We start from the raw sequence: 16031 nt of genomic DNA, 5'->3' as shown, positions 1-16031 counted from the left end.
CTGTTATGTCTATGTGTTGGCCAAGGCAGTGCTTTGATACAGTTCTGTAGGAGTTTCCTCATCTGTAGGCTCTTGTGCCAAGAAGGAGGTGCTGAACAAGGTCCACTTCTACTTATCTTTTCACTCTGTTCTGAAAGAGCTCATTTCTGATTGAGCTCTTCCCTTTCCATGGACCAGTCCCTCCTATCTGGTGAGATCAGCGGGCAGCAGCAGATTTTCCTCTCCTATTCAATGAGTCATAGAATTATTGAATCATTTAGATTATTGAATCATTTAGATTCAAAAAGTCCTTTAAGATCCTCAAAGGCAAGGCCTTTAAGATCACCCAGAGCAAGGCACACACCTCTCTCCACTTCATCCCACATATTCCTCATCATTCAGTTCCTCATGGCTCACCAAAGTTAGTGATTGATCTCTTCCAAGAGAAGTGGTGGAGACACAGTTTGGCTTCTTCCCTGAGCTCTTGACTTAGACCCCCCCAGGAAATCACATTCACCAAGTATTAAACAACAAGGAAAGAGGATTTGCTTCAATGAAGTAAGTTTCACCTTCCATGCTGGTTGCTGCCATGACAAGTCATAGGTCTTGAGTACTGGAGTATTTCAGGCCTCTCTTCACTGTGGAAAAGAGAAAAAAGAAAGAAACCAACCCTAACTTCCTATTAATTCCCATGATGTAAAACCAACCAGAGCTGTAAGCCCAGTGCTTGGCAGCATGATTTCTTGCTATGTGAAAGCAATTTTCCACCTCTGGTAGACAGTCATGAGCAGATTTGTGATCAAGTAGCTCACAGAGCTGTAAGCCCAGCCCTTGACAGATTAATTCTTGATATGTGAAAGCAATTTTCCACCTCTGGTAGACAGTGATGAGCAGATCTGTGATCAAGTAGCTCACAGAGCTGTAAGCACAGTCTTTGGCAGCATGACTTCTTGATATGTGAAAGCAATTTTCCACCTCTGGTAGACAGTGATGAGCAGATCTGTGATCAAGTAGCTCACAGAGCTGTAAGCACAGTCTTTGGCAGCATGACTTCTTGATATGTGAAAGCAATTTTCCACCTCTGGTAGACAGTGATGAGCAGATCTGTGATCAAGTAGCTCACAGAGCTGTTCATAGATGCCTAGGGATAAATCAAGCTTTCACCCTACTGTGCTTGCACCCTGCAGAATGGTCCTTGACCTTACAAAGGTGACTTTAGATACAGGTCAGAAGCCAAATTTAATAATCTGGAAGAACATTTCATTATGTGGTGGAGCTAATACTAATGCTCCAATAAACTACTGTGCCCACAGCTCCTTCTGGTGCTGCTGAAATGGCAACAAGACAATTGAGGGAGATGCATCTCATTGTCTGGCAATAAATTTGAAGCCACCACTGAATTATTAACAAAGGAACAATTGTTGCATCCTACATAGTTGGAATTTGATGGATCTGCATCATGCCCTTTGCTTAATCCCAGTTACAGACTTACTGGAGGCAGGAGTTGGAGCATTCTCATGGTTTGCAGGAGGCTTCCATGCACCTACACAGCTGTCTAAGAGTGTTCAGCTAAATGGACTTCACTCTTAAACCCCAGGTGCTGTGGGTGACATGGCTCACACAGGATAGAAAGCTTTTTAATTAAGAAGAAAGGTAATTCAATTACAAGACCTAATACCTCCCTTTCTTATTTACCACTACTGCTGTCTTCCAGCCATGTATAAAATCAGATTAACTGAAAGGCTCTTCTTAAAATTAACCTTGCATGAAGCTGCTCAGGGTCTGTAAATCTGTTTTCAGATGTGAAAAAGCTTACTGGAAACCAAGCAAGCTCTTATGGGAGAGGGTGGAAAGGCAGTAGCAGTCCCAGGACACAAGGAAGAGAAAGTGCCAGGTTAAAGCCCAGATTGCAGAGAGTGCTCCTGTCCCTGAGAATTCTCCACTTAGAAGGATTATCTCCTTCATTCTGGGTCTGGTCACATCTCAGCCATGAGGATGCTTAGGGGACTTGAGCATCTCCCCTATGAAGAGAGACTGAGAGCCCTGGGGCTGTTTAGTCTGGAGAAGAGAAGGCTGAGAGGGGATCTGATCAATTCTATCAATAGCTGAGGGGTGGGTGTCAAGTGGAGGGGGCCAGGCTCTTGTCAGTGGTTCACAGTGATAAGACAAAGAACAATGGGTTCACACTTGAACAGAGAAGATTTCAGCTCAACATGAGGAGAAACTTCTTTGAAGTGAGGGTGACAGAGACCTGGAACAGGCTGCCCAGGGAGTTTGTGGAGTCTCCTTCTCTGGAGACTTTCCAAAGCCACCTGGATGCATTCCTGTGTGGACTACCCTAAGTGATGCTGCTCTGGCAGGGGGGTTGGACCTGATGATCTCTTGAGGTCCCTTCCAACCTCTGATACACTGTGAGACTGTGATCTGGGAATAAGCCCCTGAACCAGTAGAGGTTATGGAATGACCTGCTGGAAAGGGCTGGATTAGAGAATTGCTGCTGACAGCAGGAGAACTCTACAGGCAGTACTCAGAAATGAAGCAGAGTCAGGTGGTGCCATTGTTTGGCTGGAAGATGGTCTTGGGTCACAACATCCCCCTGCAATCCTCCAGGCTTGAGACATCATGGCTGGAAAGCAGCCATGGGTTGAAAACTCCACCCCCACCAACATTAACTTTGCCAGATCAGCTCAGTTGGAAGCAAATGAAAGCTGTATTTACAAGCAAAGCTACAATCTACACTGGAATGTAATTAATATGTACAAAATATCCAAGATTTGCAATATTTACAGGTATTTACAATTAATGAACAACACAAGGACCCCCCTGGCCAAAGACCAGGGGAGCTGCAACAACTTCTTCCCCCCCTGCCTCACCCTTACTCTCCTGTACAAAAGGGACAAGAGAAAGGAGCAGAGAAAGTTGGTGTTGGACTTAGCTAAAACAATATAGCCAAGGTCAAGCAGAGCAAGTTAGTCTCTCCCAGAGCAAAGAAGTGAGAAGAGAGAGAGATTGTTTTGGGAACCAAATCTCATGGTAGATATCTACCCAGTAGGATTGTGTAGAATTATCATTCTTCTCCTTTTTACACCCAATGGTGATTTATTAACATTTTACTACTTTCTGCTTGAGCTCTGTGAAAGGTTTTTGAAGGTATAGCCTAAAACTACCACACTGCCCAGCAGAAAAGGGCCTGGGGGGTGCTGGTTGGCAGACTGCTGAGGATGTGCCAGCAGTGTGCCCAGGTGGCCAAAAAGACCACCAGCATCCTAGCCTGTATCAGGAATAGTGAGGCCAGCAGGACTGGGAATTGATTGTCTGCCTGTACTGGGTCTGGTGAGACTGTGCCTCAAATACTGCATTCAGTTCTGGGCCCTTCACTAAAATAAAGACATTGAGGTGCTGGAGTGTGTCCAAAAAAAAAAAAAAGTGTTGCTCTTTACAACTCCTGAAAGGTCAAGGGAGGTGATTCTCCCCCTCTGCTCAGCTCTGCTGAGACCCCACCTGGAGTACTGCATCCAGTTCTGGAGCCCCTATTCCAAGAGGGATATGGACATGCTGGAAGGTGTCCTGAGAAGGGCCACCAGGATGAACAGAGGGCTGGAGCACCTCTCCTGTGAGGAGAGACTGAAAGAGTTGGGGCTGTTCAGTCTGGAGAAGAGAAGGCTCTGAGGTGACCTTCTTGTGGCCTTCCAGGATCTGAAGGGGGCTCCAAGAAAGCTGGGGAGGGACTTTTTAGGATCTCAGGTAGTGATAGGACTGGGGGGAATGGAATAAAGCTGGAAGTGGGGAGATTCAGACTGGACGTGAGGAAGAAGTTCTTCCCCATGAGAGTGGTGAGAGCCTGGAATGGGTTGTGCAGGGAGGTGGTTGAGGCTCCATCCCTGGAGGTGTTTGCAGCCAGGCTGGATGAGGCTCTGGCCAGCCTGATGTAGTGTGAGGTGTCCCTGGCCATGGCAGGGGGGTTGGAACTGGATGATCCTTGTGGTCCCTTCCAACTCTGACTGATTCTCTGATGAGGCTTTGAACAACCTGTTCTAGTGGAAGGTGTCTTTGTTCATGGCAGGGAGGTTGGAATCACAGAATGTTAGGAGTTGGAACAGACCTCTAGAGATCACTGAGTCCAACCTCCCTGCCAAAGCAGGATCACCGAGGCCAGGCCACACAGGAATATGTCCAGACAGATTTTGAAAGTCTCCAGAGAAGGAGACACCACAACCTCTCTGGGCAGCCTGCTCCAGGGCTCCATCACCCTGGATGGTTTTCTGATGTTGAGGAGGAACTTCCTGGATTCCAGTTTGTACCTGTTGCTCCTTGTCCTATATCTGAAAAGAGACTTCTTCTTGATACCTACCCTTAAGATATTTGTAAACATTGATCAGATCTCCTCTTAGCCTTCAAAATCCCCTGATCAATATATTTATTGATGATCTGGACAAGGGGATTGAGTTCATCGTAAGTAACTTTGGACATGACACCAGGCTGGGGGCAGATGTTGATCTGTTAGAGGGTAGGAGGGCTCTGCAGAGGGACCTTGACAGGCTGCACAGATGGGCAGAGTCCAAGGGCAGGAGATTTAACACATCTAAGTGCAGGGTTCTACACTTTGGCCACAACAACCCCATGCAGTGCTACAGGTTGGGGACAGAGTGGCTGGAGAGCAGCCAGGCTGAAAGAGACCTGGAGGTACTGGTTGAGAGTAGGCTGAACATGAGCCAGCAGTGTGCCCAGGTGGCCAAGAAGGCCAATGGCATCCTGGCCTGCATCAGGAATAGTGTGGCCAGCAGGAGCAGGGAAGTCATTCTGCCCTGGACTCAGCTCTGGTTAGACCACACCTTGAGTGCTGTGTCCAGTTCTGGGCTCCTCAGTTCAAAGAAGATGTTGAGATGCTGGAATGTGACCAGAGAAGGCCAACAAAGCTGGGGAGGGGTCTGGAGCACAGCCCTGTGAGGAGAGGCTGAGGGAGCTGGGGTTGTTTAGCCTGGAGAAGAGGAGGCTCAGGGGAGACCTCATTGCTGTCTACAACTACCTGAAGGGAAGTTGCAGCCAGGTGGGGGTTGGTATCTTCTCCCAGACAACCAGCACCAGAACAAGAGCTGCACCAGGGGAGGTTTAGGCTGGGTGTTGGGAAGAAATTCTTCCTAGAAGGAGAGATTGGCCATTGGAATGTGCTGCCCAGGGAGGTGGTGGAGTCACTGTCCCTGGAAGCGTTTAAACTAAGCCTGGCTGAGGCCCTCAGTGCCATGGTTTAGTTGATTAGATGGTGTTGGGTGATAGGTTGGATTTGATGATCTCTGAGGTCTTTTCCAACCCGGTTAATTCTGTGATTCTGTGATTCTGTGATTCTCTTCTCCAGGCTAAACAGCCCCAAGTCTCTCAGCCTTTCCTTATAGGAGATTTTTATTCCCTTATACATCCTCATAGCCCTCTGTTGAACTCTCTGGAGTAGTTTCTCTTAAACCAGGGAGCCCAGAACTGGACACAATACTCCAGATGTGGTCTCACCAGAGCAGAGTAGAAGGGCAGAAGAACCTCCCTCAACCTGCTGCTCACACTCTTCTTAATGAACTTGAAGGCACCATTGGAACTAGATGATCTTTAAAGTCCTTTCTCACTGAAATCTGTAATTCTATGAAAATCAGAACCAGACCCAATATTTGTTTTCTTTTTTCACACCAGGAGACAGTTTGCTTTCCCTGAGTCTCCATCATGGTCTGTTCTTTATTGCAGATGAAACTGAAGTGGTTCTTTCTCTAATGGCCTACATGTTCACTGCAGGTGTAGAGCTCATGGGTTACCTGAGGAAGAAATTGCAGAGTTCAAAAGGAGGAAAGCTGCAAAACTCCTTGGCAAAAAGGCCTAGACCCCAGGTAGTAGCTGTAGGAGAGTTCCAACCTAGCTCTGCTATTTAGTGCCTGCTTATGTGTTGTCTGCACTATGTGTTGGTCTTTGTGTCCTGTCTTCTTTTGGGGTTTTTTTTGGTTAGTTTTTATGTTGTTTTGTTGTTGTTGTTGTTGTTGAGTTTTTTGGTGCTTTTTGTTGGTTTTTTTTTTTTTTTTGTTTGGTTGGGTTTTGTTCTTTTTGTTTGGTTTGGGGGGGGGTTGGTTGGTTTGGTTTGGGTAGGATTTTTTTGGTCAAAAATGAGCATTCACCTCAATCAAAGGCTGGAACAGCAGCAAAGCTGTCTAAAGACAGTAGCAGCCTTGTTGGGTGATTTCCTAACAAATTCATGACCTGAAGGGAGTATGTCCAGAGGAGGGCCACAAAATGATCAGGAGGCTGGAGCAGCTCTGCTATGAGGACAGGCTGAGGGAGCTGGGGGTGTTCAGCCTGGAGAAAAGAAGGCTCCAGGAAGACCTAATAACAACTTTCCAGTGCCTGAAGCAGGCTACAAGAAGGCTGGAGAGAGACTGCTTGCAAAGGTCTGCAGTGACAGGACAAGAGGCAATAGTTTCAAACTAGAGAAGAGCAGATTTAGATTGGATGTTAGGAAGAAGTTCTGCACCATGAGGGTGGTGGAAGACTGGAACAGGTTGCCCAGAAAGGTAGTTGAAGCCCCATCCCTGGAGATACTCAGAGTGAGGCCCAACAGAGCTCTGGGCAACCTGATCTAGCTGAGGATGTCCCTGCTGACTGCAGAGGGGGTTGGACTGGATGACCTTTGGAGGTCCTTTGCAACCCAAATCATTCTATGATTCTATGATTCTAGCTTCTGAAAGACTTACAGCATTAGTGTGCTTACCTGCTGTGTGTTATCAATCCAGTAGATGTTGATAGGCACTGTTCCAGGGAGAGCCCAGTCCATGGTATACACTGGATGACTCCAAATTGCCTGTGGTTGCTTTCCTGTCTAGTGTCATTCTGTATCTCACAGAATCATAGAGTGGTTTGGGACCATTCAAGGTAATCTTATCCAAAACTTCTGCATTTGGCAGGGACATCTTCAACTAGAGCAGGTTGCTGAGAGTCCCATCCAGCCTGACCTGCAGTGTGCCCAGGGATGGGGCACCTACCACCTCTCTGGGAAACCTGGGCCAGTGTCTCACCATCCTGAGTGTAAAATATTTTCCACATCTAGTCTAAATCTCTCTTCTTTCAGTTTAAAACTACCACCCCTTGTCCTGTCACCAAAGGCCCTGCTAAAAAGTCTGTCCCCATCTTTCTTACAGGCCCCTTTAAGTACTGAAAAGTCAGATCTGCCTGGAGCCTTCTCTTCTCCAGGCTTGACCAACCCCAAATGTCTCAGCTTTTTCACAGCAGCAGTGCTCAGCTCTGTTGTTCATCACTATGGTACCCACTGGTACAAGAAAGAAATGTGGATTTCACAGAATCACAGAATTGTCAGGGTTGGAAGGGACCTCAAGGATCAGCCAGTTCCAACCCCCCTGCCATGGGCAGGGACACTTCAAACTACAGCAGGTTGCCTAGAGCCACATCCAGCCTGGCCTTAAAAGCATATAAGGATGGAGCTTCTACCACCTCTTTGGGCAACCTGTTCCAGTGTCTCACCACCCTTATGGTGAAGAATTTCTTCCTGATGTCTGATCTAAATCTCCCTTCCTCTAGCTTGGATCCATTCCCCCTAGACCTATCACTACATGACACCCTAAGAAGTCCTTCACCAGCTTTCCTGGAAAATAGGACTGTTTGGTTGGGATTCAGAAGTTGCATGGAATAAAAGAGCATGACCTGAGGTGCCTGATCAAAGAGGTGTTGCCAGAGCAATGCTGGCATATAACCCTGGACAGCCACACAGGCACAGAGAGGGTTTGATGTTCCATGGAAATGCTGTCTGGTTGGGGTGGTCTTGAATAGTATCTCTGAAATTAGCATTAACATTTCTGCTTGGTGCCTCTAAACTAAAGCTTACTTCATTTCCACTTTCTCAGAAAAAGGCAGAGGTGGCTGAAAGCCTCCAGTGCTTAGACACTGGCTGCTTACAACCCTCTAAGATCACAGTCTCACAGTATATCAGAGGTTGGAAGGGAGGGACCTCAAGAGATCATCAGGTCCAACCCCCCTGGCAGAGCAGCATCACTTAGGGTAGTCCAAACAGGAATGCATCCAGGTGGGTTTGGAAAGTCTGCACAGAAGGAGACTCCACAACCCCCCTGGGCAGCCTGTTCCAGGGCTCTGTCACCCTCACACTGAAGAAATTTCTCCTCATGTTGAGCTGAAATCTTCTCTGTTCAAGTTTGTATCCATTGTTCCTTGGCTTATCACTGTGAAGCACTGAAAAGAGCCTGGCCCCCTCCACTTGACACCCACCCCTCAGCTATTGATAGACATTGATCAGATCCCCTCTCAGCCTTCTCTTCTCCACACTAAACAGCCCCAGGGCTCTCAGTCTCTCTTCAGAGGGGAGATGCTCAAGTCCCTTAATCATCCTGGTGGCTCCCTGTTGAATTCTCTCCAGCAGGTCTCCGTCTCTCCTGAACTGGGGACCCCAAAACTGGACACAGGATTGCAGATGTGGTCTCCCCAGGGCAGAGTAGAGAGGTAGAAGAACCTCCCATGTCAAACTGACATCCCATGTCAAACTGACAGATTACTCCCAAGATGAAGGATCCAACCCATTTTCTCAGAAGAGTAAAACTCAGAAGAGAACTTCACAGAATCACAGAATGTGAGGGGTTGGAAGGGATCTCCAGAGTTCATCAGGTCCAACACCCCCTGCCAAAGCAGGAATGCACCTAGGGCAGGCCACACAGGAACACATCCAAGCTGGCTTTGAAAGTCTCCAGAGAAGGAGACTCCACAACCTCTCTGGCAACTTCTGGCTGTGTTCCTCTTTCCCATCTCCAACTTTGGAATGCTCAAGGAGGGGCTTACTCTGCTGTTTTATCTCCCTTAAGAGATTCTATTTTTTTTTTTCCTGAGGCTCTCCCTATTCTAGGAAAAACTCCTCATTTAAATAGAAGATGTAAATATGGGACATGCTGTGCTGCATAAGCATTACCATGTGTGAACAATCACTGCTACATGTAAGCCTCAAGGCACAGAAGACCACCCTGCTGCTCTACACCTAGGAGCACAAGCTACTCCTCTCCAAAACCAGAGAGAAAAAAAGGGTTGCTCACTTGGGTTAGCAACTGCATCACCTGCAGACAGAGACTTCAGCACTGAAGCAAGGCTGATTACCAGTAAATTATCAGGAACAGAGGGTCCTCATTAGCCCACTTGGCTCAAATCATGGGACACAGCAGAAAAATCAATAAGGCATTAGTACCTGGAGCTTTTCAACACTCTTAGTTCAATTCTTCTTGTGTGCATGAAGCTTTCAACAGAGGCAATTATGTCTTCAGCAGCCATTTGTTCCCACGTGCCTCTTTGGTGGTTTAGTGGAATTCCCAGCTAATCTGTCTTAGACATTTGTGATGAAAGGGAATATGGCATCAATAACCCTTGAAGGCAATAAAGGAATGCTCTACAAGGATCTGAGATGTAGTGATCTGTAGTCCATTCACCCAATTTACAACCCCATTAGACTGGGACTATAAACTGCTAACAGTCTCCTTGCTCTGACAAGACAGAGATCCCTATCTTGGGCTGAATATATATATTTTTTTTTTGAGTGTTCATCTTTCCTGGAGTCTAGAGGAAGGCCAAGCCTCTGCTCCTCATGCTCAGGAAGCAAATCCTCTAACCTTGAAAGGCTGAATGTGGGCTCTGTTGTCCTTGGTGAAGATCTGTTTTTGAAGAGAAGTGATGATTTTGGTGGGATCTCAATAGATCTCAATACAGCAAAGTGTAAGGAACACAAAAGTGCACCTTCAGTTGCCTGAAGATAAACCTCTCAGCTACACCAGTAGTGGTGCTTGTATTTTGTCCTGCAGCAGTGCCTGTGACCTTAACAATTAAGAACAATGTGCTCTTGTGGCCAAGAGAGCCAATGGGATCCTGGGATGCATCAGGAAAGGTGTGTCCAGCAGGGCTAGGGAAGTTCTTCTACCTCTCTACTCTGCCCTGGTGAGACCACACCTGGAATCCTGTGTCCAGTTTTGGGCTTCCCAGTTCAGGAGAGACAGAGAGCTGCTGGAGAGAGTCCAAGGGAGAGGCAGGAGGATGTTTAGGGGACTTGAGCATCTCCCCTGTGAAGAGAGACTGAGAGCCCTGGGGCTGTTTAGTCTGGAGAAGACTGAGAGAGGATCTGATCAATGTCTCTCAATGTGTGAGGGGTGGGTGTCAAGGGGAGGGGGCCAGGCTCTTTTGGGTGCTTCACAGTGATAAGCCAAGGAACAATGGGTTCAAACTTGAACATGGAAGGTTTCAGCTCAACATGAGGAGAAACTTCTTTGCAGTGAGGGTGACAGAGCACTGGAACAGGCTGCCCAGGAGGGTTGTGGAGTCTCCTTCTCTGGAGACTTTCCAAACCCACCTGGATGCATTCCTGCTCTAGCAGGGGGGTTGGACCTGATGATCTCTGGAGGTCCCTTCCAACCTCTGATATACTGTGGGACTGTGAGACTGTGATACTGTGACTGAATGATCTTAAGGTCTCTTGCAACCAGGAAATTCTATGAGTGAAAGAAACATGATTTGTGCTGTTTGAAGGTCCTGGCTCTTCTCTTGTTGAATCCAGAATAATTAGTGTTCTGTCTCAGGCACAAGTAAGCAGACCATCAAACACCACCTGCAGAACATTAGATAAGATAATCAAATATAACTCCCTTGAGTAACAAAAAGCTATTAGATATGTAGTGCTACACTAGAGAGCATCTGAGGAGTCAACCCTGCACACCTAGTGCTGGTGCCTGTGCTATTAGCTGACTTTGTATAGCCTTACAAATATTAAAGTATTTTTATCTGCTTTATAGATAACTAATCATAAATTCATGTGGGGTCTGTGGCTTGAGGACTTTACTTGGAAGCCTGCAGTAGCATCCCATGATCATAGAATCATAGAATGGTCTGGGTTGGAAGGGACCTCCAAAGGTCATCCAGTCCAACCCCCTCTGCAGTCAGCAGGGAAACCCTCAGCTAGATCAGGTTGCACAGAGCCTCAACGAGCCTCACCTTGAATATCTCCAGGGATGGGGCCTCAACAACCTCCCTGGGCAACCTGTTCCAGTCTTCCACCACTCTCATAGTAGAGAACCTGTTCCTAACATCCAATCTAAATCTGCTCTTCTCTAGTTTGAAGCCATTGCCTCTCATCCTATCACTGCAGGCCTTCAAAAACAGTCTCTCTCCAGCCTTCTTGTAGCCCCCTTCAGGTACTGGAAGGTAATTATTAGGTCTTCCCAGAGCCTTCTCTTCTCCAGGCTGAACACCCCCAGCTCCCTTAGCCTACCCTTGTAGCAGAGGTTCTCCAAGCCCCTAATCATTTTCATGGCCCTCCTCTGGACCTGCTCTATCAGTTCCATGTCTGTCCTTGTACTGAGGGCTCCAGACCTGGATGCAGTACTCCAGGTGAGGTCTCACCAGAGCAGAGCAAAGTGGCAGAATCTCCTCTCTGGATCTGCTGCCAGTGCTGCTGTGGATGCAGCCCAGGCTGCCATTGGCTTTCTGGGCTACAAGTTCACACTGCCTGCTCATGCCCAGCTTCAAAGCCATAGGTACTTTAAAGACAGCTCACCCTGTCCTGGCATGAAGAACAGTTTCATTAGGCTGCTTAACAATTCTGTATTAATAATTGGTCATTAGTGTGAATAGTCCTTGGATCTAATAACATTTGATCCCCTTCTTTCAAGACCTTGTATCTTACACTTGTGGGATAGAATCACAGAACCATGAAATGATTTGGGTTGGGAGGGATGCTTCAAGGTCATCTAGTCCAACTCCTCAGCAGTGAGCAGGGACATCTTCAACTAGATCAGGTTGCTCAGAGTATCATCCAACCTGATCTAGGATGTTTCCAGGGATGGGGCATCCTCCACCTCTCTGGTGATAGCATTTCACCACCCTCAACATAAAAAATATCTTCCTGATGTTTGGTGTCTTTTAATTTGAAACCCTCACTCCTTGTCCTGTTGCAACAGTATCCCTGCTTCACAGTGTCACAGGATGTCAGAGGTTGGAAAGGACATCAAGTCCAACCCCCCTGGCAGAGCAGCATCACTCAGGGTAGTCTGCACAGGAATGCACCCAGGTGGGTTTGGAAAGTCTCCAGAGAAGGAGACTCCACAACCACCTGGGCAGCCTGTTCCAGTGCTCTGTCACCCTCACTGGAAAGAAGTTTCTCCTCATGTTGAGCTGAAATCTTCTCTGTTCAAGTTTGAACCCATTGTTCCTTGGCTTATCACTGTGAAGCACCCAAAAGAGCCTGGCCCCTTCCACTTGACACCCACCCCTCAGCTATTGATAGACATTGATCAGATCCCCTCTCAGCCTTCTCTTCTCCACACTAAACAGCCCCAGGGCTCTCAATCTCTCTTCATAAGGGAGATGCTCAAGTCCCCTAAGCATCCTGGTGGCTTTCCCTTGGATTCTCTCCAGCAGAGAGTCAGTTCTGCACACAGTTCTGTTCTGAAGCAACTGCTGCCTCCTTGCACATATCAGTGGTGTCTGCAGTTTAAATATGTGTGTATGCACACAAGAGTTTCTCAGCTATTTCTTTGTACTGCCTGTGCAGTCACAATGATGCCATTGGGGTGGGTTAGCAGTTGGTCCTTTTCAGTTTGCAACAGCTAGAATGAAATTGTCTTCTCTTATCCACAATGAATGTGATGTAGGACAGGACAGCTGCAGAGTTGAGGCCTGCCTAAAGCTCTGCCATTCCCTCAACTTCTGGCCTTCTACGAGGCCTGGATGTTTGTTTTGTCTCTGAAACCCTCATTATGTTCTCACAAATCTGTGCCCACCAACAGATGGTAGAACCTGGACATCATAGAGGTTTGGAGCAGCACAGCAAATGGTTGTCCAGCTCCATCACACTCCTTTACTAGCCTGGAGCTAGATGTAGTCTCTCAGCTAGCCCAGCTCTTAAGTGCTGGTACTCAGCAGAGCTCATTCTGTCTGGGACAGGGCCAGGCTAAGGCACCAAAACCACTCCTGGATCTGGGATGGATGTCAGGGCTTTCTGCTTCTCTGTTCATCCTGCTTTGGGATGATGATTTGGTGATCAGAGCAGCCAGCCTTGCAGGATGAGCAGCATTTCACAGTGATGGCAGTGAATGACTTCAACCCCAGAGAAATCCAACTGATTAACAGGGACTCTTGTTGTTACCAGCCAGGGGCTTTATGAGGTTTGTGATGCACAGCTTAGGGATGTTTTTCAGAAGCAGCTGAAGCCCTCTGGTTGTTTTTGTGCAAATGCAATTTACATTTGTAAAGTAGTTGTCCTTGGATGTTTGCTCTGCCATTGACCCATGCAACAGATGACACCCAGCTGGGGGCAGGTGTTGGTCTCTTAGAGGGTAGGAGGGCTCTGCAGAGGGACCTTGACAGGCTGCACAGATGGGCAGAGTCCAACATGATGGCATTCAACAAATCCAAGTGCCAGGTGCTGCACTTTGGCCACAACAACCCCATGCAGAGCTACAGGCTGGGGTCAGAGTGGCTGAGAGCAGCCAGGCAGAAAGGGACCTGGGGGTACTGGTTGACAGCAGCTGAACAGGAGCCAGCAGTGTGCCCAGGTGGCCAAGAAGGCCAATGGCATCCTGGCCTGCATCAGGAATAGTGTGGCCAGCAGGAGCAGGGAAGTCATTCTGCCCTGGACTCAGCACTGGTTAGACCACACCTTGAGTGCTGTGTCCAGTTCTGGACTCCTCAATTTAAGAAGGACATTGAGACACTTGAACATGTCCAGAGAAGGGCAACAGAGCTGGGGGTGTTTAGCCTGGAGAAGAGGAGGCTCAGGGCAGACCTCATTGCTGTCTACAACTACCTGAAGGGAGGTTGTAGCCAGCTGGGGGTTGGTCTCTTCTCCCAGGCAACCAGCACCAGAATAAGAGGACACAGTCTCAAGCTGCATCAGGGGAGGTTTAGGCTGGATATTAGGAAGAAATTCTTCCCAGCAAGAGAGATTGGCCATTGGAATGTGCTGCCCAAGGAGGTGGTGGAGTCACTGTCCCTGGAAGTGTTTAAAATAAGCCTGGCTGAGGCACTTGGTGCAATGGTTGATTAGTTAGGATTGGGTGATAGGTTGGACTTGATGATCTTGGAGGTCTTTTCCAACCTGGTTGATTCTGATTCTGATTGATTCTGACCAGCTTCAGTAGTTTTGTGGTCTTCTAAGACCACCACGTCCCTGCAGTTCTCTGCCAACATCCCCATTTTCCTGATGCTTCTTGCTGGCTTTGAGAACATCTAATATTTCTGCTTGTCTGACATAAAATGATGAAAGACAAAAGGTTTAAGGGTTGGTAACTCCTCCTCTCTTTGTTTTACAGCCACAACTGGCCAGATGTACTGACCAGGAAACTCAAATCTGTCCTGAGGAGCACAAAGAGGTCACTGACAAAAGCAACCTTTAAAGATCTGGGGAGCATGAAGGAGGCTGAAATAAGTACTGAAGAGGATGAAATCTGAAGAGAACAGCAAAAGAGTAGTAAGATCAAGATAGACACCTTGAAGATAGACAATAGAGGAGTTCCCACTCTCCTTTTAATTCCCTTCCATCCAGAAGCAGGGCAATAGATGGAGCCTCTTAGCTCTTGCAGAGGGTGAACCTGAGCAGGCAGATGAATCCTGAGCAGGCAGATGAATCCTGAGCAGGCAGATGAATCCTGACCATCATCTCTTGTGAAACTGAGCATCAGCTCAGAGCTGTATGTGTGCATTTCTGGCAGTGGCCCACTGGGGAGGACAAGGATGGCAGTGCCAGCTCTTCATCAGCTTCTGTCCCAAAGATGAGCTCCAAGAGTACTTTAGCCAGGTCTGCATGGCAGCACAAATGTGTAGGGCTGCACTTGGAGCAGGATGGGAACACTAATGCTAGAATGGTTTAGCTGTTTTGCATTAAATAGATTTGTTGCTGTAGGAAACTCTGCTTGCATGAAAATCAACAAAAAGTATCCTTTGACACCTCCACACAGAGAAACTTTTAAATCAAACTGGTTTGTCCCTTCTGTGTCAAGCTGAAACATTTTCTTCCAGAAACGACATTTCAGCAGCAAGTGCCATTTGAATGCTATTTTTTTTTTCTTTTCCCTCAACTGAAATGGCAGTTTTGAAATGAAACAGTTTGGTATGAATCAATATTTGTTTCCAAATGCCAAAATGTGATTCTGCTTGAAATGTCAAAATGTGGCATCTTCACAGATCCAGATCTAGACTGGAAGAACATTTTGTTTCTCTTTACAGACACACACACGGAGCATATATAAAACATTTTAAGCTTTTCATCCCAAAGCAGGATGGAAACAGAATGCCAGGGTATTGGAAAATGGAGATGTGGAGAAGGGCATCCTGCAGTTCCTTTAGCTGAGTAATGTGAATCACAGAATCACAGAATGGTAGGGGTTGGAAGGGACCTCTGGAGATCATCCAGTCCAACCCCCCTGCCAGAGCAGGGTCACCTGTACCAGATCACACAGGAACACATCCAAGTGGGTCTTGAATATCTCCAGAGAAGGAGACTGCACAACCCCCCCGGGCAGCCTGTTCCAGTGTTCTGTCACTCTCACAGGGAAAAAAAAAATTTCTCATGTTTCCATGGAACTTCCTATGCCTCAGCTTCCACCCATTGATCACAGGATCCCAGGATGTTAGGGATTGGAAGGGACCTCTGGAAATCTTCAAGTCCAACCCCCTGCCAGAGCAGGACCATAGAATCCAGTGCAGGTCAAACAGGCATGCATCCAGATGGATCCAGAAAGTCTCCAGAGAAGGAGACTCTACAACCTCTTTGGGGAGCCTGTTCCAGTGCTCTGGGACCCTTACAGTAAAGAAGTTCTTCCTTATGTTGAAGTGGAATTTCCTGTGCTGTAGTTTACATCCATTGCCCCTTCTCCTATGACAAGGCAGAAGTGAGAAGAGGCTCTCCCTTCCTCCTTGACCCCCAGCCATTTCAATTTGGGGGTAACCACCTCAGAAGGTTTTTGTTAGGCCAAGGAAACAAATTTTTTTTTTAAGGAAAAAAAAAAAAAAATTGAGTTGCCCAAACCTGAATT

At 47.3% G+C, this 16031-nt stretch overlaps 1 protein-coding gene across 1 annotated transcript in view; it reads left to right on the top strand.

Annotated features, from left to right (window-relative positions):
- The window catches only part of GUCY2F (guanylate cyclase 2F, retinal), a 78475-nt gene extending 64027 nt beyond the window's left edge, over window positions 1-14448 (top strand). The window contains exon 18 of the mRNA XM_054387283.1: window positions 14310-14448. Coding sequence (XP_054243258.1) covers window positions 14310-14448 — 139 coding nt within the window. The remainder of the gene's footprint in view (window positions 1-14309) is intronic.
- Window positions 14449-16031: the final 1583 nt, after the last annotated feature.

Source organism: Indicator indicator, chromosome 1, assembly GCF_027791375.1.
Source record: "Indicator indicator isolate 239-I01 chromosome 1, UM_Iind_1.1, whole genome shotgun sequence".
Classification (NCBI taxonomy): domain Eukaryota; kingdom Metazoa; phylum Chordata; class Aves; order Piciformes; family Indicatoridae; genus Indicator; species Indicator indicator.
The sequence above is the reverse complement of the archived record's forward strand: the minus strand, read 5'-3'. Positions and strand labels throughout refer to the sequence as shown.